General features: G+C 41.2%; 1 protein-coding gene across 7 annotated transcripts in view; it reads left to right on the top strand.

The window, feature by feature from the left end:
* BDNF (brain derived neurotrophic factor) overlaps positions 1 to 21,470 on the top strand; it is a 57,939-nt gene extending 36,469 nt beyond the window's left edge. For all 7 annotated transcript variants that reach the window (XM_020903256.2, XM_070472970.1, XM_020903260.2 and 4 more), the window contains exon 2: positions 20,171 to 21,470. In XM_020903256.2, coding sequence (XP_020758915.1) covers positions 20,171 to 20,944 — 774 coding nt within the window. In that variant the 3' untranslated portion in view covers positions 20,945 to 21,470. The remainder of the gene's footprint in view (positions 1 to 20,170) is intronic.
* Positions 21,471 to 23,960: the final 2,490 nt, after the last annotated feature.

The raw sequence follows: 23,960 nt of genomic DNA, 5'->3' as shown, positions 1-23,960 counted from the left end.
TCGAAAGCTGCTTCACTTTGGTCCAGCAGTACAAAGCGGTCCCTTTTGTTGTCCTTTTTGGAGGCTAATTTGTTTACTCATTGACTTTCTTTTCCATTCGTCCATCTAAATCCAACTCATTGTTTTAAGACTCAGCTCAAATTCGACTTCCTCTGTAAACACTTCTCCACAAGAGAAACCTACCCTATTTGGATTCCTGAATCATTCACAGTCTCTATCTTACAATAGTTAATTATATAAGCAATAATTGTACAACTATTAAACATTGGGTACCTTCTCTGTATCAGGTTCTCTGCTAGGAGCTGTAGATGTGAAGTTTAGTCTAGAAAAACATTCTAGAATATCCTGCTTAGGATAGTCTGTGACTTTAAAGAAACATTTCTTTCTCTTTCTCTCTCTCTCTCTCTCTCTCTTTTTTTTTTTTTGGTATACCTTAAAGGTACATTGTGTTTTTATTTTTAATTTTTTTGATATTTATTTATTTATAGTTTTTTGACTGCGTAGAGTCTTAGTTGTGACATGCTGGGTCTTCTGCAGCATGTGGGATCTTTCATTGTAGCACAGTCTTAGTTACTTCATTGCTTGTGGGATCTTAGTTCCCCCATCAGAGATTGAACCCCTGTTCCCTGCTTTTGGAAGGTGGTTTCTCAAACCAGACCACTAGAGACGTCCCTAAAGAAACATTTCTTAAATAGAAAGTTCATGAAACAGTCTCAGCCTGGGACCCTGCATCTCTGGAGCTGATGATCAAGTTTCATTCCATTGCTCAATAGATCTGTGATCTTGGGTAAGTTACTTAAATTCCTTGTGTCTAAAATAATGAGGGAAATCCTCTTGCCCTTTCCTGTGTTTCCATGAGGGGACTTGATCTGTGGTAGTAGGGAATAGGCTGCACTGCATTTTCTAACACGGCTTTTCTAACATGACTCTGACTCTGTATTATTCTCGTTTGACATCTTATTTCTATTCTGTCCTCAGCAGAAAATCTTAAGGGGAGGAGGTGTGGTTAACCTAAACATGTACTAAGGGGAAGTTAAAAAAAAGTGGTAATTTTTTCAAAGTTGAATGAGCTGTGTGTCCCAAGGAAGTTGTCTTCTAAGTTAGGGGTTTTTCTTTTGTGTATTTTAATCAAAAACTTTTAAGCAAAAACTACATCTCCTTTATTGTCTTTAGCCTCCATAGTGCACAGCTGACTGATGTGCACATACAAAGTAGGGGGTTCCACAGCTATTTGCTAAATAATTTAGCATGTCTTTTCCCCTGGAAAAGATAAAGATTCCAGCATTGTGATATTCAGCTAAAAAAGCACTCTAAGTGGAAAATTGGTTCTATGTAAATATTCATAAATGAGCTTTTTGGTTTCCAGTTTATAAAGCTCATCAACTCTGGACTTTCCGTGGGTACTACATGGGTGGTAGATGCCAAGCAGGTAATACAATCTTTTAGTCTATAAAACATGATCCATTTTAAACAAAAACCTGTGCCGACAATTTCCTCTCCTGTCTCACCTTCCCTTCCTTTATATTTTCTCTTTCGGGAATCCCCACGTGCATATGTCAATTACAGCATGTTCTACATTGAACCATAATTGTCTGTAATGTGTCTAACCTGTTCTCCACCCCTCACCCTCCCGTCCTACCCTTTAATAGTGAAGTTCTCAGGGGCAAGGATTCTGTCTCATTCCTTTTGGTGTTCCCAGTATCTGTGCTCAGAGCATGTCTATTAAATGAACAAAAGTTAAAATGTCGATTTTAGGAGAATGCTAAGTCATAGTCATCCTAAGTTATAGTCACCCTAAGCTATACATTTGACAAGTTGACATCCAAATAGAAGATAAACCGACCATAGAAAGATGATGACCTTTGTAGCTATGAAGGGAGAAGAGGCCAAAATGTAGCTTTAAAAATATTTGTAAGTTTTTTTCCCTCATGGAATAAACATGGAGTACAACTTAGTTTCCTTTTCATGAGGAAATGACAGAAACATAGCCAGTTATGACCTTCAACTTCAATCAAATGACCAGAGCTCTGCTGATGAAGTATGAGCTTGTATCCTTGACCCTGACATATACTTTGGAGGTGTTAACACATTGTCCCTGTGTTTCTGTGAACATTTTTTTAAAGAATTGCTTTTGATCTCGTGAATCTCTAACTCAGTGTTTAACCATGTAATATTGACCATTTGGGGTTAACACGGAAACACCTCCCTTGAAAGCTATTGAGTTAGCTGGGAGTATACCCACCTCCATAACTGATTTTTTTGTTATATTTGAAAAGCAGTGAGAATTTAAACTCAGGATTCAGTCACTTGAAGAATCTATTAAGAGTTACCAAATTAATTACTCCTTCTTTACAAGAAACTTACTTAAAAATGATTTTCCTAAAGCAAAGTACATCTAAACTTGGTAAGTTCTTAATAACCTGTGATGAATGAATAAGTGAATCCTGAACTAAAACAACACATTCTGATTCTTAATCAGAGGTAGTTTAAGCCTTTTGTGCAAGAGGGGACTCTGACTTGAAATAATATAGGATAGTAAGCCTCCTAGAGACATTTCTGTAAGGAAGCATGGTTGATTGTGAAACATGAAGCTGAAAGTGAGAGGACATGGCATTTGATGCCAAGTAGCCTGAGAGTGTCTCAGCAGGGTTCATCAAAGTCATTAAGTGGTGGGCTCAGAATGCATGGTACTGTTTCGACCACCTAGACCCAACTGGAACTAGGAACCTTGCACAAAGACCTTCCTTAATCAAAGCAGAAAGGTATTCTTCACTTTCTTCTGAGTTCCAAAGAGGCTTCTGGTTTCCAGGCATCTAGATAGCAGTGCCAAATTAGGGTACCACCAGTGAACTTCCTCCTGTGGTTATTTCCTACTTTTTGGAATGTTTCACTTCAGGAAGGTGAGGAAAGCAACCTTGGGGTTTTCATGATGAGTTTAACATTGTGGTGCGCTTTGGCCATCCATTTCATAGGAGATCTGCTTTCCAGATGATGTACAGATGTACATATGGAGATGAGGGGTTTTTTCCTTTTTTGCCTTTTTAAAGAGGTTTTTTTTTTTTTTTTTCTTTTTTCTGTTTCTAAATTTGGAGTGTAAGGTTCTCCAGGGAGCATTTTTAAAAGTATCTGAAGTTTGCATCTGATTTTTGAGGAAAGTTTGAGGCCTACCTGCATGTGACAGGCTCACGGCCCCAACCGCTACACAGATGGCGAAGATAAGGGCCATCCTTTTGGATCATTCATTTGACATTGATCATGCATCTGTATTCAGGTCTGAAAGTTTGCCCCATATATGTTTCCCTAATTTCCCTGTTAAGGCTTCTGGAATTTGCAGTATATTCTGTTGCAGACGACCACATATGGAGTCATTTAACCACATGTTTTCCTCTTCAAAGTCTTTCTTTGGCATTCTACTCTTATGTTCTGTTTAATTTAGGTCCCATCTTTTAGAAGTTTTCTTTCTTCTCCACCATCTGAGTATCTCAGAGACTTTGGGGAATGGGTCTCGTTCTCCTCCTGTGTTTGGCAGTGGTCACCACTCAGCCTGGTGTTATGCTTTACTTACAAAGGTTCTTTGTAGGGTTGCCCTTTGTTGGTGACCCTTGGCGTGATGCTGTGGCAGGCGGGATGAGAACTCTAACCCTCTGTCTGTCACAGAGCTGAGGCAGCAGAGTCCTTGAATGGGGTCACCTAGGAAGGTCAAATTTGCCCAATTTGTTGGTTAAAAAAAAAAATGACCAGTTATCAGCCACTTCATAGGGTCAACTTTAATAGCAAGTGGGAAAAGTAGGACCAGAACTCAGATGGGTCACCCTCGCCACCCAGAGTTTTTCGTTAAATATATATATTCAATATAGACCATTTTAAAGATCTTTCTTGAATTTGTTACAATATTGCTTGTATTTTTATGTTTTAGTTTTTGGCCACGAGGCACATGGGATCTTAGCTCCCCAACCAAATGTTGAACCCCTGGCACTGGAAGGTGAAGTCTTAGCCACTGGACCAGCAGGGAAGCCCCCCTCCCCCCCCGACCCAAACTTTTTAATTTAGTTACCACCAGGCGCCAGAACAGCTCTGAATCTCTGGAGTGTCTGTTGCATCAGAGCAGTGTGGGGGATTCTTTGGTGCCAAAAGTGAAGCCTCTAGGTTAGACATTTCTTTTAATTGGTTATTTTTTTAAAGTTTTTGATAATTTATTGACATGATTCAAGGATCAAAATAGTATTAAAGTGTCTGCATTGAGAACTCTTGTCCCACCTGTGCTGTGCTTGCTTGTAACCCCACCTGACACATACTTCCTGTGGGTGGGTATTTGTTTCCATCTCCTGTGAATCCTTTACAATGTGTTTATATGGAAACACAGGTAAATATGGATATTATTTATATTCCCCCATTTTAAAGCAAAAGATAGTATGTATATGTATACATGTGCTGATCCGTATCTTGCTTTTATCACTTACGTTTCAGAGAGCTTTCCATTCCAGTATATGGAAGCTAACTTGTTCCTTTCAATTGTGTGAATTTATTATAAATATGTACTATAGTTTATCTGTTTTCCTTTAGCTAGAAATGGGGCTTCTTTTAGTTGCTCTTCTGTGCTTTGTTGCAATTAATAACCTTGTGTATTTGTCATTTTGTACATATGTACCTACCTGTTACTGTACATTTATTCTCAGTAGACTTGCTGGATCCACAGGGAAATTCATTTAAAATTTTGAAAAATATTGCCTTATTGTACTGCAGAAAGGTCTTGAACTGTTAGTATAGCCACCATCAGTAAATGAGAATGCCTGTTTCAGTACCAACCTCACCAACAGAGTGCCTGTTAGTCTGAAAGATGAGCAATAGGAGGTGCCCTTGTAAGTGAGGTCTCAGTCTCTTCCCTGGCCCCTGGTTTGCAGTGGGAATAGTGCCCAGTTCCAAGAACTGGTGCTGGCATCAGTTCCAGTGGAAATAGTGCCTCACCATGGCCGTGGGTTTGTGCCAGCTCTAGTGACACGCATGGAGTGGACCCACGTTGCCACTTGCAGAATTTCCTGCAGCGGAAAGTTACACCTGCATTCATTATTCACCTAAGAGCAATAGTGGGTCGGAAGAGCCCAGCAGTGTTTACTGGAGCAGAAAAGGCAATTGTCGAACTGCAGTGCGCTGCGTACCAGGCTTTCAACACTTGTTTCCCAGCTGCTTACCTTATTTCTAGGGACTGAGTTCAAGAGAGAGATCCCAAATCACAGAGGAAGTCTCCCTAAGCTTGAAACTTTCATTCCCACGGGGACGCTCTTTTGAAAAATTATTTTGCACTTCCTCCAAGAATGGCAGCCCACTCCAGCATCATTGCCTGAAGAATCCCATGGACAGAGGAGCCTTGGGCTACAGTTCATGCAGTTGCAGAGTCGGATACACTACTAGTACTAAGTCCTTTATAAGAAATTAAAACTATAGGATACAGTGTTACAGTATTGCTAGACTTCTCCAGTTGTGGGGAATTTCCTGCATGATGTGAAGAGGCCATCCTGTAAATGCAGATTTCATGCCCTGGACAACATCTCCAACTGTTGAAGAGCATATATTCCATGTCATCTTCGCAGGACTCTCTGCCATTTTCACTAGTAAGATTGATTCTCCATTACTTTTCTCTGTGAGTTCCTGAGTTTAGGGGAGAAAACTCCCTTTTATTCCACTGCATAGAGAAGTGTGCCGAATGAGACTGGCAGGATGGTTATTCAGTCCAGGTGAAACTTCTTTCTCATAATTTTTGATGGGGCCACTTTAAAGTGGAAAGCCACTCCTCTTCCCCTGTGAGGACCAGTTGCACTGGGGGAGTTGATTGATGACTGTATCTGGCCTACACAAGAAACACGGAATGATTCCTGGGCGTAAGGGTGGACTGCAGAAGCTAGCTGACACACCACTGACAAATGTGGATACACATTTTCTTTTGTTAATACCTGTCAAGGCTTCACAACAGGCATTTCCAGTTTTGTTCTCAGGCTCCTTACAGCTGCTTCTCTAGAAGCCTGCTGTCTTCTGCGGGCTGACTATTGCCAGAAGCAAGGTGTTGTTTTATCCCATCATCATTTGACCCACCACACACATTCAGGACATCATCCCAGATATATGTTCTGCATCAACTCTCTGGAGCCACAGGGTCCGTTTTGCTTAGTCATTCACATGGAGTGCCTCAGGGTACCAGCTGGGTGGCAGAGAAGATGCGTAAGACCTGCATTCCATTATCCTTGTTCCTTTGTTTTTTTGACATGATGGTTCCTATTTGCAGAGTCTGAGAGTCCGCTGTCCTGTCTACACTGGACCATCTGGTCTCCTGTCTTTGGGGCCCTAACTTGTCTGAACTGCTCCCTGAGGATAAATTTGATACTCTCTAGCCTTATTTTCACTCCCATCTCAGACCCTCAGCTCTACTCTTTTTTTTTGTTTAAATTTTTGGCTTCACTGGATCTTTATTGTGGTGCTCAGGCTTTCTGGTTGCGGAGCATGGGCTTAGTTCCCCGTGGCATATGGCATCTTAGTTCCTGGCCAGGGATCAAACCCGTGTCCCCTGCATTGAAAGACAGGTTCTAAACCACTGGACCACCAGGGGAGTCTGCCCACAGCCCTGTTCTTGAGTAACAGGAAAAATGCATGGGTCAGAAGTGGGGCAGCCTAGTTTGCCAGGTCTCCACACTTGGAAGGGATTAGGTTGAGACACTAAAAAGAAAGATTTTTATGTCACAAGTATTTTTTAAAGGCACTTGGGTGCTTCTTGATTGAAGTCATTCTTACTCACGTGGAGTTGACAGGCTTGTACTTGGTAGTTGTGGCTCCTAGTCTGAAAAGCGTGTAGTTCTTTTCCAATGCCCGAAGAGATCGCAGGGGAAAATGTCCAGCCATGTCCAACAGATTCCTGCAGAGTTTTGACACTCTGCCCTGTTAAGTATGCATGTATGGTTGGTAACCTTGAGGGATAATTCAATATTAGGAAGAGGGTAGTGAAGAGGAAACCTTAGGATTATATTCAACCTCTGTGGAATTAGCATGTAAACAAACTACTTATCAGGAATGATCACATGGGGCTTTGCTTAAATAAATAAGAAACTGGTGCAGTGGACCTCCCTCAAAATATAAGACACCACGTCCACATCTGATCCCGTATGAATAAAAGCATGCAAGCCAGCCGGGTTCACATTCCATTTCCACCACATGCCGGGCATATGGTGTTAGGCAATATGATTTATAAATCTCTCCAAGTCTCAGTGTTCTCAGCTGTAAACTTACTATTCATAATTAGATTATTTACCTCCAGAACCAATAAATGTTAGCTATTATTTTAAGTCACTTTCTAATTCCAAGAGAAGTTTGACATTACTTATTTAATGTAATGTCCCAGAGCATCTTCCCCAAATCTCCACTATATACACCACTATCAATACTGTATGTCTTTATGGTACTGTGTGGAAACAGAGCCTTCTTTCCCTCGCCTAGATTAAATATATTAGTGTTAGAGTTTGCATATCTTATGCAGCAGTCAATGTTGAGTGAAAAGAGTTGGAGGCAAGCAGATGTTCTGGTCCTCATACTCATGAAACCACAGAATTGAATGTTTCCTATAGGTACAGTCTATGATGTAGATATTTCCTGACCAGCCATATGGATCTTTTGTCATCTGAGATGTTAATATTTTCCTTGTATCTTATAGTAGCTATGGAGAACAGCCAGTTTCTGGAGGTAGGGCCCACCTGGTTCTTTATGTTTAGGGCCCAGAAACCGGCTTCCCTGTGCTCTTCAGATGAACGGTGACACAGGGAAGTTAGGGGTTGGAGTAAGGGCAGTGGGCGGGGGAATGCAATTATTCTTGCTCCTGCATTAAGCTACAAATAATGAGCACTTTCCTGTGCTTTACAGTAAGCAATTAAAAGAAATTATAGAGTTGGATGCAGAAATAACCCGAAGGACAACTCGATGTGTGGAGCCACCCGTTTTCACCATGTGTGGAAAAGGTTAATCCTCGTGAATGCGCAGAACACTGTTGCTTCAGAAAGGGTGGCGTGTCCACACCTGTTTTGGCCTCTATCCACACGCTTCTGTGTGGTATGACTGTGCATCCCAGAAGAAAGGCTGTGGTGTGTGTATTGGTGCTTCAGTGGAATTTAACAAACCGATTCCTGAAAATGGTCTCATAAAGGTGAGCTTTTCTTCTCTTGCTCACTTTTATCTTTCCCATAGGATTTCTTGGTAGTGGCTTCTAAAGGAATGTTATTCTTTTGATTCTAGAGGCAACTTATACGTCCACGTTCTTCCCCTACCTGTTTTCACCTCTCTTGCTTTGTTAGAAATTAAATTTTTGTGTATTTCCGAGGATGGGGTCTAATCTAGAGAGAGGTCTCTTCATCCATCCCATTCTCTTTCCACCCCTTCTCACTTAATGACATTGAGGCCTTTCAGTTGGGACCTAAGACGGGTCTAATTATGTGCAGATATCCTCTCTATATGGAAACTGCTCAGATAACTAATTAACCACAGGCATACACTGGCTGTGGAAATGTTCAGGAGCACCATCTGTGGGAACAGGGAGAAGGGCATGCCTGTACCGCAGCGCTGGGGTTCATTAAGAGCGTGTTGGTGTGGCGACGGTGTCGAGTGGGTGTTGGCTCACAGCTGTCAAGTCGCTACAGCATCTCCTGGCAGGAACTCCAGAGTGTCGGTCCAGCAGCACCCTGAGAGCAGCCTGCCGATGTGACATCGCCACTTCTGAAGAAAGAGACTGAAATAGGACAGACGGGTCTTAACTTTCTTCTCTGCTTTTTTTTTTTTCCAATTGTAATTGTTCTGGCATGTTCCCAGTCTCCACATTGTGGCAAACTTCTTAAAGGGAGATTTTCTTTATCCTCTGGTTTGAGTTACTGCATGTTCTCCCCTTAGGGGTGGAGAATGCAGTTGTATTACCCTTGCATTTTTTTTTTAGATAGAGCCTGCTCCTTCCTGGATCTAGAAACCTGAAAGAAGACCCGAGTTCTGTTGTGCTTTCACAACAGCCCCCGTCAGGAGGTGTGCCTTGTTTGGGGAGGCAGTCCCTTAACCATGCTGACATCTCTGTCAACTCTGTGGGGCTCAAGGTGGATCTGCCTGGGAAAACAGGGTTCTGTGGCATCTCAGCCCCACCCATTCGCCACGATATCAGGGTTCTCCGTGTGAGTCATTTGCATTTGTACCAGTGAACTTGGTGACTTCTTGGGCTTTGGAAATTAGCCATCTTTTCAGTCCTTTGTAAAAAAAAAAAAAAGCCTGAACAGTGAACCAGTCTCCAGTTCTTTTTATGAAACTACCCCATCAACTTCCTGATAATGTCACTGAACTCAATTTTTTTTACCTTTTTTCAGAAATCTTTTCTTTTTTTTTTAAATCATTTTTGGTGCTTCAGTCTTGAAACAAATGATCCTAGATGTTGGAACTCAATTGAGGAACTGGGTTGCTGCCGGGTACCTTATTGAAATAAAGACCAACTTGGGTTGTGGAGGGGATTTTGATGCTTTATACTTTCGAGTTTGACTATTGGCTGCTGCTGCTGTTGTTTCTGTTTTGTTTGTGTGTTTTGGCCTCACCACTTGGCTTGCAGAATCTTAAGTTCCCCCACCAGGGATTGAACCCTGAGGTTGAGCCTCAGCAGTGAAAGTGAGGAATCCTAACCACTGGATTGCCAGGGAATTCCATGTTGTAGTTTTCTTTTGTGAGTTTTTGTTTTAATTTCATAGTACTTGGTAGGAGAGAGCTGGATCTGTTTGTTTTAGGACAAGCCTAGAAGTAAGAAATATCCATTGAGTGGGTGAGTCTGTTCTTTCTGCCTCTGTTCCATTATTTCAAGACAGAAAGAACTCAGAAGGATCAGAGACATCTGGCTGAAAGTATGTGCCTGGAAATCTACTAGCTGCTCTAACTAGTCATATCGTTTCCAGTGTCATCTGATTGAGTCAGTGGTGTTAGGGTTGCAATGATTAGGGAAGCCAATTTTGCTTGCCCATGCCTTGTAGCATTGAGATAAAAATTAGTGAATGAGTGGACGTCCAGATTTAGGTCAGTAGTACTCTATAAATTTTCATTCAGCCTGTCACATTTATAGGTATCCGGCACTTTATGGTATAAACACAATAGTGGAAAAGCCAGTTGACATAAAGGGAACCCAGATTTTAGTTAACATTACAAAAGCAAAACTACTTTCCCACCTAATAAATGTCCAAATAAAACAAGCTGAACCAAGGATACTTAAGTCGATGTTAACCCTGTCATTTCTGTGTCTTATCAATTAGTCCAGTGCTTTTCGACTTTTAGTAAGTATATGAATCACCTTGAAGTGTATGAGCCTTGTTGAAATGCAGATTCTGATTGAGTGGATGTGTGGATGGGATGGAGGAGGGGAAGCCGAGAGTCTGCTTTTCTTATTAGCTCCCAGGTTTTGCTAATGCTATAAGCCCATGGATTCCACTTTGGGAAGCAAGACTTCATTTAATTTCAGCCCGTGGAAACTGATCCCATACCTACATTTCCTAAAACTTATTTCTGGCTCCACAGGTTTCTCCTTCTGTTGTAACAGACTGGAATTGCATTAATACACTTAGCTTATAAATGTAGCACTAAAAAAATTATCTGAAGTTTGAGACTTTAGGTTGCATGAAATAAATTTTAAAATTAAATTTTTCTGTAAATTCAAAGCCTGTATGATTAAATATAACTTAAATGTCTTTGTTATAATGACATTTGTATCTCCTTATTTCCTATTTCCACAGTCATTTCCCTTTGTAGGATAATTTTCCCTATGATTTCACAGGATTTGTAGAGATCAACACTTATCAACACTTGGTAATTTTTTCAGGCCCTTCCTTACACAGTGGGTTACTAAAACTTCACAGCACCAGGGAGACAGGGCTTCACAATCAGTAATAATATTACTGTCTACCCTGTGTGGAAATTTGATAAATAATTCCTTGCTTTTGGCCACTTAATAGGCAGAACATTATTAAATATGAACTTTATTTTAGTTCATTATGACAAATTCCACCAGAAATTCTAAGGAAAACAAAATCCTATTAATAATTAAAGAGGTTAGTTTTTTAATTGAATGTTAATGGCCATTTGGTTCTTATAATCTAATAATTGGTAGTTTTTTTAAAACAGCATTTTTTTAAACAATCTCCTTACTTGATATGCATGTGACTTGCATATGCTTGAGACTTCTTTATTAGAGGCTAGAGGACGTGCCCTGTTGGGGCAGTATTGGGGGTCAGAGCCTGGGTAAGACTGCCGGCTCTGGGAGCTCTGCGTTTCAGGGATGCTCCCTTGGTCCTAGGAGAACAGCAGGTTTCCCAGGGCAGTGATGATGGAGGCACTTGGAGGCCTTCACATGGTGACAGCTGTGCCTGGGCTTAGACTGCCAGGTGGGGTGTTCTCTGCCCAGACTTGGTTCATCTGCCAGGCATTTTCTGTCTCGTACTCCCAAAATTCACTCCATCATTGTCACTCACTCAAAGTCTCACTGCTCTTACTTTAATTGGGCTCAGTCGCTTCACTCCTGTCCAGCTCTTTGCAACCCTTTGGACTGCAGCCCAGCAGGCTCCTCTGTTCATGGGATTTTCCAGGCAAGAAGACTGGAGTGGGTTGCCATGACCTCCTCCAGGGTGTCTTCCTGGCCCAGGGATAGAATCTGAGCCTCCTCCATCTTCTGCATTGCAGGTGGATTCTTCACCTGCTAAGCCACCAGGGACCGCTCCTTAGTTTAACTGCACCTTCCTACTTTAATTGTGCCTCCCTAAAAACCACGCAAATATTGCCAGCACAAAGGGAACGGAGTCATTTAGCATATGTGAGGATGTAGTTTGTGCAAGGTCCTGTACAAATTGTGTTAACAGAAAATGCCTAATCCTTAGCCTGATGGAGAATATGATCTAGTTTGACTCCTGGATATGGTTGATCTCCATCCAGTAGAAAATAATCATTTTTCAGAAATAGGGTGGGCAATAGAAAGAGTGACTAGAGGACCAGAGTTATTTGGCTTTCTATCAAAGGAGTATGTACATCTATGTATTAAATTTATGCTTCAGGGAAATATGCTTTCTTTCCATGGTACTCACATGTATGTGTCACTCTGGGTTTGAACTAAGAACCAACAGTTTCTCTGGCACTCCTGGTGAGGCTAAGTAATGTCTCCAGGTGTCACTCATCACCATGGGCATCCTCAGGGATCAGAGAGTAGTGTGAAGGACTGTGTTTTATAGGAAGTATAATCAGGTGCTCTTGGACATAAACTATGTTTTGGTTAAAAAACTACACTATTAAAGGAACTTTCTTCACAGCTTTGGAACATATACATTATCAGATATCATTTACTGAAATATTTATTAGTTTCAATTGATTGGTCATTGAAGTAAGTAGGTGAGCATCTGAGCTTTTCCCTCTCTATTTTATTTGTGGATTCCAACGACCCATTATTTTAGTTAAGAAATGTGAGGTGTTTCTGTTTTTAAGTCTTCTTGGCTAAGCAACATGTACCTAATGGGCAAATGATACAAAAATAATGCAGTGGGATGGAAGAATCTAGTCCCTGTAGGTGAAAGCCTGGTTTTCCCTTGGAATCTGAGATTCTGACCTTGTTCTATCAGGGGACCCACAGCGAGTGGATGAGTTGATTAAAAACTCTGGTTCTCTTTCCTCTTAGATGAAATGGGGATAATTATAGTTACCTGCACCTCTAGGGTCCTATGAGTCTTAATTACTTAATATTTGCAAAGCGTTTAGAGATCTTTGAATTAAAAGTGCTGAGCAGTAGAACCCAAGTTCAGTGTAATCATAATTGGAAAGAGAGTTTATATTCTCGCCTTCCCTCCATCTCCCTCTGCTCTGTTCTTTTGGCCAAGACAGACATGGCTTGTGGCTTCCACCTAGCTCTACATACTTTTCTCTAACCCCTTTGCTTTTGGCAACTTAAGCCTAAAAATACATACATAGAATAAGTTGAAAGATATGTCCAGGCTCTTAACCCCTACTCCACAGATACTCCTTAATATTTATTTTCAAAGCTCAATAGCCACTAAGAACAAAATCAATCAATTGTCTCTTCCAGTGTATCATTTCTTTCAGGTTCTCCTACACATGGTGATAAACTGAATCTCAAAGCATTCCTCCCACTCAGAAACTCTGGTTGATTCTTCCATGCTTGTTTGGTAGGTTCCAAACTCTTTAGCATCACCCTAAGAGTCTTTCAAAACCTGTCAGTCAGTCATTCTTATTCCTTACTATTCCAGAACTCTTCTCTCCAGAAATGTTGTTGTTCAGTTGCTAAGTTGTGTCCAACTCTTTGCAGCCCCATGAACTGCAGCACACCAGGCTTCCCTGTCCTTCACTATTTCCCTGAGTTTGTTCAAACTCATATCCACTGAGTCAGTGATGCCAACCAACCATCTCATCTTCTGTTGCCCCCTTCTCCTCTGGCCCTCAATTTTTCCCAGCATCAGGGTCTTTTCAAATGAGTCACCTCTTTGCATCAGGTGGCCAAAGTATTGGAGCTTCAGCACCAGTCCTTGCAATGAATATTCAGGGTTGATTTCCTTTAGGATTGACTGTTTTGATCTCCTTGCAGTCAAAGGTATTTACAAGAGTTTTCTCCAGCACCACAGTTTGAAAACATTAATTCTTTGGCACTCAGACTTCTTTATGGTCCAATTCTCACATCCATACATGACTACTGGAAAAACCATAGCTTTGACCATATAGACCTTTGTCAGCAAAGTGATATCCCTGCTTTTTGATAAACTGTCTAGGTTTGTCACAGCTTTTCTTCCAAGGAGCAAGCATCTTTTTAATTTTGTGGCTGCAGTCACCACCCGCAGCAATTTTGGAGCCCAAGAAAACTGTTTCCACTGTGTTCCCATCTTTGTGCCATGAAGTGATGGAACCAGATGCCGTGATCTTAGTTTTTTGAATGCTGGATTTTAAGCCAGGTTTTTCACTCCTCTTGCACCTTCATCAAGAAGCTCTTTCATTCCTCTTCACTTTCTGCCATGAGGGTGGTATCATCTGCCTATCTGAGGTTATTGATATTTCTCCCAGCAATCTTGATTCCAGCGTGTGCTTCATCCAGCCCAGCATTTCGTATGATGTACTCTGCATATAAGTTAAATAAGCAGGGTGACAATATACAGCCTTGACGTACTCCTTTCCTGATTTTGAACCAGACTGTTGTTCTATGTCCAGTTGTAACTGTTGCTTCTTGTCCTGCATGCAGGTTTCTCAGGAGGCAGTAAGAAATGTACTCCATGCCTCTAACACAGCTGCTGTCCATCCAGTGGGGTCTTTTCTGGATACATTTAAATCCTTTCTATCCTTTGATATCTTGTTCACAAAGTATTCTTCATTTTCTAGCTAGAAGTAACCTCTTTCTCTTTATAGAATTGTGCCTGTAATTTCCTGGGTCATTTCTACGTTTATATCTTAGTTACTTTACATATATGTCCTACTTCGCTCCTAGACTATAAAGCTTGAAAACAGATCCGTGTCTGATGAATGAACAACAACAGTAAGCCTAATCTATGCATGGAGTGAAACTGGATACAAATTAAAGATTATTGATATTGACTTGCAGGATTTTGTTAAGGTGGCTCTTAATTGATTTGCATCATGTATGTTAGAAATTAAATATTAATTGATAATTTTGCCAACATTACCATTATTCTTGTTGCTTATAGAACTAACATGAGCAAGTATATCTTTAAACTGTGTTTTCTTTGGCTACATGCTCATGGACAAAACTCAGAGGGGTTGGGGAACAAACAAAACTTTGTAGTGTTCTCCCTGTATGCCCGGATTATCCATATTATTGTTTGGTTCCCCTTCTTAGCTCTGGCATGAAAACTTGGCTCCAGCATGTGTAAATTTTTGCAAAGCTTTCTTCTAGAAGAGGACTGAATTGTCTGAAATTCCATCTGCTGAACTAATCAAGCCTTAAAATTGAAGGGTCTTGAAGGTCAAAATACCATCTTAATGGTGCTGCCTTTAGAAAGTTGGACTCCGAGATATATACAACCAGAGAAAACTGTGTCCACACTTTATAAGCTGCTTCTTTGACCACTTTTCAGAGCACTGCCTCTCATCCCTGCAGTTAAATATTTTAAATTTAAAAAATATTTAGAACATATATCCTGATGGTAAAAATGTAGACAGTGAGACAAGTAGCCTTTTATTAATAGCTTTATGATGTCTGATAGATTCCTTAAGCTCTCTGAACAGTAATTGTCTCCTCTGTATAATGTGGATAATAACACCTGTTCTGTCTCCTTGTAACAGTCAAATGCTGGTTGTGGATGTTCTGTAGTCTTTAGACAAATATAAGTTATTGCTACAGCATGATGTCATGGATATTCATCTGGTTGAATGTTTAAAACTTGTGAGTCAGGCTTAAAAACAAACCTCATTTCTATTTCATTAATTTTCTTTTTAGCCCTGTGCACTATGTTTAATTTTTCAAGAATGGGGCTAAAAACAACTTGCCTAGCATTTTATAAATGTGATTGAGTTGATTGTTGTAAGGCTTGGAACAGAATTAGCAACAGTAAATTTTGTGTATAAATAGATATATAGACTAACAATCTACTTAGTAATTTTGCATAGCCTCTTTTATCTCTTGCATAATAAAGCCTAATCTGAAGAAATTGTCAGAGAAGAAAACTGTCATGGAAGCACTTACTTAACCTTTTATGATTTCCTAATGCAGTATATAGAATTACTCATTAAAGAGGTAAATAGAAGAAAGGACATTAAAAGACTGACAGTTCTAATTTTTGTATAATTATTATTACTGCCCCCTTTTCAAGTCTTCTCTTAGAAACAGCTACACAGAAAGTAGCTGGAGCAGTTAGTGTGTTGTAGTATTATTTGTTTCTTAAAATTATTACTCAAGTAAAATTTTATCCGATTAGACTCCATGGCTGATAATTACCATCTATCAAATACTTTAGAGCTTATAATTTGGGATTAGCACAGCCTGTACTTGACCTAATAATTTCAGTGAGTTCACTGGTACATGTCATGTGGAAAGACTTCCTATGAAAATGATGTCAGAACTATGTTTTCTCATGATTTAATAAAAACCATCAGTAAGTTTTGACTGAGTACTACTATATTATTCAGTGTTAAGCATTAAGGGGGAATCACCTATGATTCAGAGAGCTTATCATCCAACTGAAGAGTGGCCATAACTAACAAACACTGTTAACAATTAACAAGTGAGTACGGAATGAAGTACTAAATGAGACATCATGTGGAATTTTAGAGGCAAAGAAGGTCAGTGTGTGCTGGAGGAATTAGAGAAGGTGGCATGTGTGATTTGATGCTTGAAGTGGGTCATGAAGAATAAGCGAGATTTAGTCAGAGAAAAAAGAATTTGCCAGAAGAAGAAAGGAACAAGTCACTTCCAGGTAATGATGTATGTGAGACTCCCAAGGACACTGGCTTGATCGGAGCAGAGGTGATGAAGCACGGAGTAGCATAAGAAAGTCAGCTAAGTAGGATGACGCCAGGCTTTGGAAGGTGTTGAATACCAAGTCAAAAAAAGGCTGGATTTGATCTGGTGGAATAACTAGTCATTGCAAGTCTTCATATAAGAGCCTAAGATGAGAGGTTAGTCAGACAGTGGTCATCAGAGTTAAGTGGAGCAGAAAGGATGTCCTGTACATTGAAGGGGATGAGAGGATTATAGTCAAAATAAGATGGTGAGGGCTGTGCCGAGATAGTGGCAGTGGGATGGAGAAAATAGGATGGACAGGAGGCATATTTTAGAAAATGAGCAGGACTTCTTCATTGACTGGATTTAAAGGCTCTGAAAGAAATACATGATCAGAATTGATTCCAAGATTTCTAACCTGCAACCTGGGTGGTCCAAACTATCAAGAAACCATTGTCAGAAACAGAAGAATTAGAAAGGAGCATTGTTCCTACAGGAAGTATTGGCCTTATAAGCCAGCAGGCAGTTAGCTTTATAGAAATGGGGGGTGGGGTGGGGGTGGGAAGGGGCTGACTGTGGGGGTTGGGCTTTATCACCAGGTAGGTTAATTACTGAATGTCTGCAGATGTTCTGCTCTAAGGAAGGCCCATGTTTGGGCTCAGGGTGAAAGCCAAATTATATTTACTCAGATGCCATTTGTTCCTCTGGAGTACTTGCTTGTGGAACTGATGAGAAAGTGACATATGAAGTGCTAACTACTTTTATAAGCAAAAAGTTTTTAATAAAAAGACAAATGAGACAAGTGAAAAGCAGTAACTTTACAGTGTCAGCTTCTTTAAACTAAGTATAGAAAAAGGATCATTTAAAGACTCAGTATGATAGTGATAATAAAATAATTTTCCAACTGTATAGTTTAGGATATCTCAGTACCTTGGGCCATTTTAAGCAGCGAGTGTGGGCACTTAGTAAACACTTACTAAACTTACCCATTTTGTTAATTCTGAGATGCACATTTTCTTATTCATTTTTTTAAACATCTCTGAATTGGGTCGTGTCTTTTTATTGTCATGGGCTGTGCAGCAGTTGCAACATAGTTGTCATTGTCTTAACCAAGTTATTTTGCTTAATTTTCTTTTTTACATGTGCACAAAAGTTATCTATGATAAAATATGTCCAAATAAGTCTAAAAGAGCTCTTTTCCATTCTAAGTGGTACTGAGAGCAATAGTTTATCGGGCTGCATTTTTTGGTATCCTAGTGGTACCTAGAATGATGTGTTTTGTAAGGATGGTATCTTAGATTTCATGAAATATGGTATTAAAAGATAGCTCAGGGACTTTTCTGCTGGTCCAGTGGTTAAGACTCTACACTCCTATTTCGGGCACCCAGGTTCAATCCCTGGCCAGAGAACTAGATCCCATAAGCTGCAGCTAGGACCTGGCACAGCCAAAATAAATTTTTTTAAAAAAAGGTAGCTCATCACAGTAAATCCCAGCCAGTATGGTATGGAGGGCAGGAGTAAAATATTCTAAATTTGTCTTTTTTTCAGTGACCTGCATTTGAGGTGCCCCTTGGGTTGCTTTAATTTGGACAGGGAACTCTAGGAGAAAGGGTTTTCATTCAGCGTGTAAATACCTGCCTGCCAGGAATAGAAATCTCCTTGGAGGATCCAGTTCTTTGATGGTGCAGAATCCAGAACCTTTCCAAAAGTTCAGGTATTAGCAGGATGGATATCTGTGGTTTTTTTTCAAACCATTGTGTCTGTGCTAATCTGAGACTGTGCACTCCAAGTAGCTTCAAGCATGCTTGCTATTTGCACAAAGCAAGAGTGAATCTGCAAGGAAATTGGTTGGTGTCTGGGGACAATAGTAGTAGACAATAGTAGTAGTAGACAACAGTAGTAGAAACTGTGATTTCAATAAAAGTGGGGGACAGACACCTTGGTTCCTTGTGCCCAGAGTTTCAGCTCTTTCTGCAGTATGACCTACTGACTGGAGGTAGGTTACCTTCCCTGGCAAGTGACACTTCACGGGCAGACAGGCAGTCCCCTTTCCTACTGATGGACACAGTATAACAGCTATGGCTTACGAGTGTCTTTTTGCAAGTCCTTGCTCCAGAACTGAGGAGTAGGAGTAAGTTAAGAGTGTCCAGGTGGGGGGAGGATGCTTCTCGTTACTACTCAGGGACGCGATGCCTCAGGTAAGTGACTCTGACGTCCTCCACCATCCGACGGTAACCTTGTGTCCGTAGGTATGTTCTCACTTGTTCGCTCATTCTAATTGGCTTCCCAGAGCATGCTTGTAGAGAGAGAGTCAAATTTAGAGTATAGCTACCCTCTGGCAAACAGGAAAAGATTAATTTTATGGTGTGCTCTTAAGGGACTTCCCAGAAAACTTCAAAAGCCCAGAAAGAATCACCAGCTGCCTGTACCAAAACGTATACAATGCCGCTCGGCCTTTTAAAGGTACGATCAGCTCAGGGCTTGCGTGTATCCACACGTGCACACAGGCCACATTCCAGTAAAAAGAGAGGCTACGCTCTCCTAGATGGGTCTGCACATGAGCCAGAAAAGCAGAGGGGCCAGGGGCCAGGGGAGTTAGTGGAGATACCCATGGATGTGCATATGGCAGGCGTTGGAATCCGCCTTCCAAGCTTTTCGATGCTTCCTTCTTCAGCTCTCTCTTAAGCAGACAAGTTGCTTTCATGATATCAGCCCCAGGCATAGACACGTCATTACAATCAACATGTCGAAAATGATTTCTGTTTGGGAATAAGCAAAACTTACATTCATTACGGCCACCCAAAGTGTAGTAAGGAAAACCAGTAGAAAGACACTGGAACTTGACTTGGGAGCCCTGAGTCCTAACAGAAACTTTCTTCATGATGGGAGGCAAGTCCTCCGTGGCCTTTGGTTTTTTATCAGTAAAACTCGATGGCTTGATGAAATGATCTTTCTCTGTTTTGTGTTTTTTTTTTTTTGGCCATGCCACACAGCTTTGGGGATCTCGGTTTCCCGACCAGGGACTAAACCCAGGCCACAGCAGTGAAATTGCCAAATCCTCACTACTAGACCACCAAGGAGGTCCCTCCTTTCTTCCAATGTATCATCTCCACGGGAGGAAAGAGAGTCAATGGGAAGACTCCTTGTAGCTCCCTGACTCGCTTTCTCATTCAGGCCTGGATGGCCCATAGCTCGAAAGACCCACTCACACCCCAGAGGCCACTACTGGTCCCATCACACATTCCTGCCTGAGAGCCTTGTTGCCGAGTTGAGGGAAAAAAAATTACAATTACCCCTGCAGTTGTTGCTTGGTAACATTTTTGATGTTGTGTTTCTCGTGACAGCCTGAGCAGAGATCATTAAAAATTAAACTTACAAAGCTGCTCAAGTGGGAGGAAGGAAGCACTCTCAAAGCCATAGTTTTTTGTTCACTTGCACGGGAGCCATCTAATCTAGGGTTTCCATGCTCAACCTTGGGGCCAGGGCTGCACAGGTCTGGTTTATATTAAAGCCCACTGCACACACCACTGACATTAACCCGTGCCTGGTGCAGCTGCAAGTTTATTACCAACACAGCAGAAACCTTGACCCTGCAGAATGGCCTGGAATTACAATCAGATGGCTGCCTTGCCTCCCAGCCAAAGAAAGCCCTAAATCGTCTTGTGTCCTGTTTCTGCTCTCTCCCTACAGTTCCACCAGGTGAGAAGAGTGATGACCATCCTTTTCCTTACTATGGTTATTTCATACTTCGGTTGCATGAAGGCTGCCCCCATGAAAGAAACCAACCTCCGAGCACAAGGCAGCTTGGCCTACCCAGGCGTGCGGACCCATGGGACTCTGGAGAGCATGAATGGGCCCAAGGCGGGTTCAAGAGGCCTGACGTCCTCGTCGTCGCTGGCTGACACTTTTGAACACGTGATCGAAGAGCTGTTGGACGAGGACCAGAAAGTTCGGCCCAGCGAGGAAAACAACAAAGACGCGGACATGTACACCTCCCGGGTGATGCTCAGCAGTCAAGTGCCTTTGGAGCCCCCTCTCCTCTTCCTGCTGGAGGAATACAAAAATTACCTGGATGCCGCGAACATGTCCATGAGGGTCCGGCGCCACTCGGACCCCGCCCGCCGCGGGGAGCTGAGCGTGTGTGACAGCATCAGCGAGTGGGTGACCGCGGCGGATAAGAAGACTGCAGTGGACATGTCGGGCGGGACGGTCACGGTCCTTGAAAAGGTCCCCGTCTCGAAAGGCCAGCTGAAGCAGTACTTCTACGAGACCAAGTGCAATCCCATGGGTTACACGAAGGAGGGCTGCCGGGGCATAGACAAGAGGCACTGGAATTCCCAGTGCCGAACTACGCAGTCGTACGTGCGGGCCCTCACCATGGATAGCAAAAAGCGCATTGGCTGGCGGTTCATACGGATAGACACTTCTTGTGTGTGTACACTGACCATTAAGAGGGGGAGATAGTGGCTTTATGTTGTATAGATTATATGGAGACAAAAATGATCTATTTGTATATATACATAACAGGGTAAATTATTCAGTTAAGAAAAAAAATAATTTTATGAACTGCATGTATAAATGAAGTTTATACAGTACAGTGGTTCTACAATCTATTTATTGGACATTTCCATGACCAGAAGGGAAACAGTCATTTTTTGCGCACAACTTTAAAAAGTCTGCTTTACATTCCTCAATGTTGTGGTTTGTTGCCGTTGCCAAGAATTGAAAAACGTAAAAAAAAAAAAAAAAAAGTTTAAAAAATACTACTAATAAATTGCATGCTGCTTTAATTGTGAATTGATAACAAACTGTCCTCTTTCAGAAAACAGACAAAAAAAAAAAAGAAAGAAAAAAAAAGTCTAACAAAAATTTGAACCAAAACATTCCGTTTACATTTTAGACAGTAAGTATCTTCGTTCTTGTTAGTATTCTATCTGTTTTACTGCTTTTAACTTCTGATAGCGTTGGAATTAAAACAATGTCAAGGTGCTGTTGTCATCGCTTTACTGGCTTAGGGGATCGGGGATGGGAGGGGTATATTTTTGTTTGTTTTGTGTTTTTTTTTTTGTTTGTTTTGTTTTGTTTTTTAGTTCCCACAGGGTGTAGGGATGGGGAAAGAATTCCTTCCATCTATATTCTGGTTGATAAAAGATTCATTTGTCTGTTACAGAGATGTTGGCAGTATCAATCAGATGACTGGAAAGTGAATAAAATTATGACAAATAAATGAAGTGCTCACTCCACTTCCCATGGGGCACCACCTAGGCGCCCGCTCACCCTCTGGGCCTTGGTTGGTGGGTGGGGGTCGGGGGGAAGCTTCTTCGATCAGAAAGATTTTCATTTACTCTGAGCACATTCTTTCCCCCCCACCCCCTCTGGTCCCCCCCTTGTTTTGTTTTCTCTTAAGGGAGAAAAACCAGTTGCACGCTCTGAAGTAGTTTACCACTGCTGCAAATGAGTAGGCACGTTTTGTCACACCGTGGCACTCATAAGCCTAGAGAATAATGATTTCTTTCTTTTCTTTCTTTCTTTTTTTTTTTTAAGAGGAGAGAAAAACAACAAAAAATAACTCGAAAATGAAGATTCTTTTAGATGAAGGGTAAACATTTGGGTCAATCATTATAAGGACTTAAAAAAATCATGGTAAAGTTTAAAACTGTCTTGGAAGCAAAAGGTAGAGTTCTAAAACAGACCCAGAAACACCTAGATAGAGCAGGAGCCCACACCGCCAGTGAAATGAGACTAAACAGCCATCTGGAAGCTGTGTGGAGCTGATGTATCCTTTCCAGGTGGTGCAGGAAAAATTTCTGAGTGGTCATGCTGAGGTCTAGGTGGGGGTGGGGAAGGGTACTTGAGACATTCCAGAAGGGAAACCTCTAAAGGACTCATCAGGGGTGACTCTGGCATGACATGTGTCAAGTTGCTTGGACCTCGAGCTTTAAGTGCCTACATTATCTAACAGTGCTAAGAGGTTCTCGCTGGAGGACCCCGCTCAAGCTGATTATACCCTCTGCCCCTGAATAATTTTGTATAAAGCTGGATTAGCCTGGAGCATTTTTGGAACCACATGGGTGGCGTTGTGATCTTGAAATGGATTCAGTGAGATGGGAGATGTTTGCTACATGAACATTGATTGCTTTGAAATTAGACATGAGGAAACCAGGGTTTTGTCTTTTGAGAACTTCGGTAAAGGGGAAGGAAAAACAGGAAAAGTTCCCCCCAAAACTCAGGTTGGATGACCACAGTTACCAATAGAAAATCTTGTCCAGGGACAAGACTTTGGAACAGTGTCTGCCCATCCAAGATACCAAAGGCTTAAAGGCACCTTGCTCGGTGGGAGAGACCAGGGCAAGCTGACAAAATGTTGCTCCCTGGTGAAATGATGCTCCCCACCTCCTGACCATCCTGTCTGTTCATGGAGAGGGTCCCTACCTTCCCTCTGCCATCTTGGGTTAGGAGAAATCGAGTTGGGAGCTGGAATAGTGGTCCTGGGCAAAAGGGATCCCAGTGAAAATTAATGCTAAGGCCCATTTAGCCCATTGTGTAAACTTGAAAATCTCCTGGGCCAGTTCTGGAGTATCAGAAAGCCTCAAGAAATTTGCTGCATCTTAGGGTAAGGGATAAACAAAAGAGGCTGTCTACCACGACCCAGGGAATGACGACACCATCAGCAAATAATGTGTAACTTGTTCAGTCTTTTATTTAGAACAAGCCTATCTTTTATCGTACCATCTGAATACCTGTCTTTAAAAGAAGGGATAACTTATGTAGTATAGGTATGTTTTGTGCTGTTTGGAATTATCTTTGTAATTATCTTTAACATGTAATGAATTCTCAGAATATCTGCTGTTAATTTTTCCCAGCCTCCTTTCAAGGGACAAAACTCTAAAACCAGAAAAAAGTCCCCATCACAGTTTCAAAGTGTATTGCAAAGGCTGAATCTGTGGCCGAGTAGGCGACATTCAACAACCATGTGATCCGTGGCAGTCTCTTACTCAACAACCTACATCACAGTCACATGCTTGATGGTTTACATTGACCTAAGGTTGATTTTGTTCAAATCTTTCTCTGTTGCTGTTCATTTGTGTTCCGTTTTGTTTGGTTTTGTTTTTTTTAAAGTCTTGCTGTGGTCTCTTTGTGGCAGAAGTGTTTCATGCATGGCAGCAGGCCTGTTGCTTTTTTTATGGTGATTCCCATTGACAATGTAAGTAAATGTCTGTGGCCTTGTTCTCTCTATGGTAAAGATATTATTCACCATGTAAAACAAACCAACAAAAAAATATTTATTGTATTTTAGTATATTTATATAATTATGTTCTTGAAAAAAAATTGGCATTAAAACTTAATCGCATCAGAAGCCTATTGTAAATACAAGTTCTATTTAAGTGTACTAATTAACATATAATATATGTTTTAAATATAGAATTTTTAATGTTTTTAAATATATTTTCAAAGTACATAAAATCTGGGGGTTCTGGGT

Source organism: Odocoileus virginianus, chromosome 10 (genome assembly GCF_023699985.2).
Source record: "Odocoileus virginianus isolate 20LAN1187 ecotype Illinois chromosome 10, Ovbor_1.2, whole genome shotgun sequence".
Taxonomy (NCBI): domain Eukaryota; kingdom Metazoa; phylum Chordata; class Mammalia; order Artiodactyla; family Cervidae; genus Odocoileus; species Odocoileus virginianus.
This window is presented reverse-complemented; position numbering and strand designations above follow the sequence as displayed.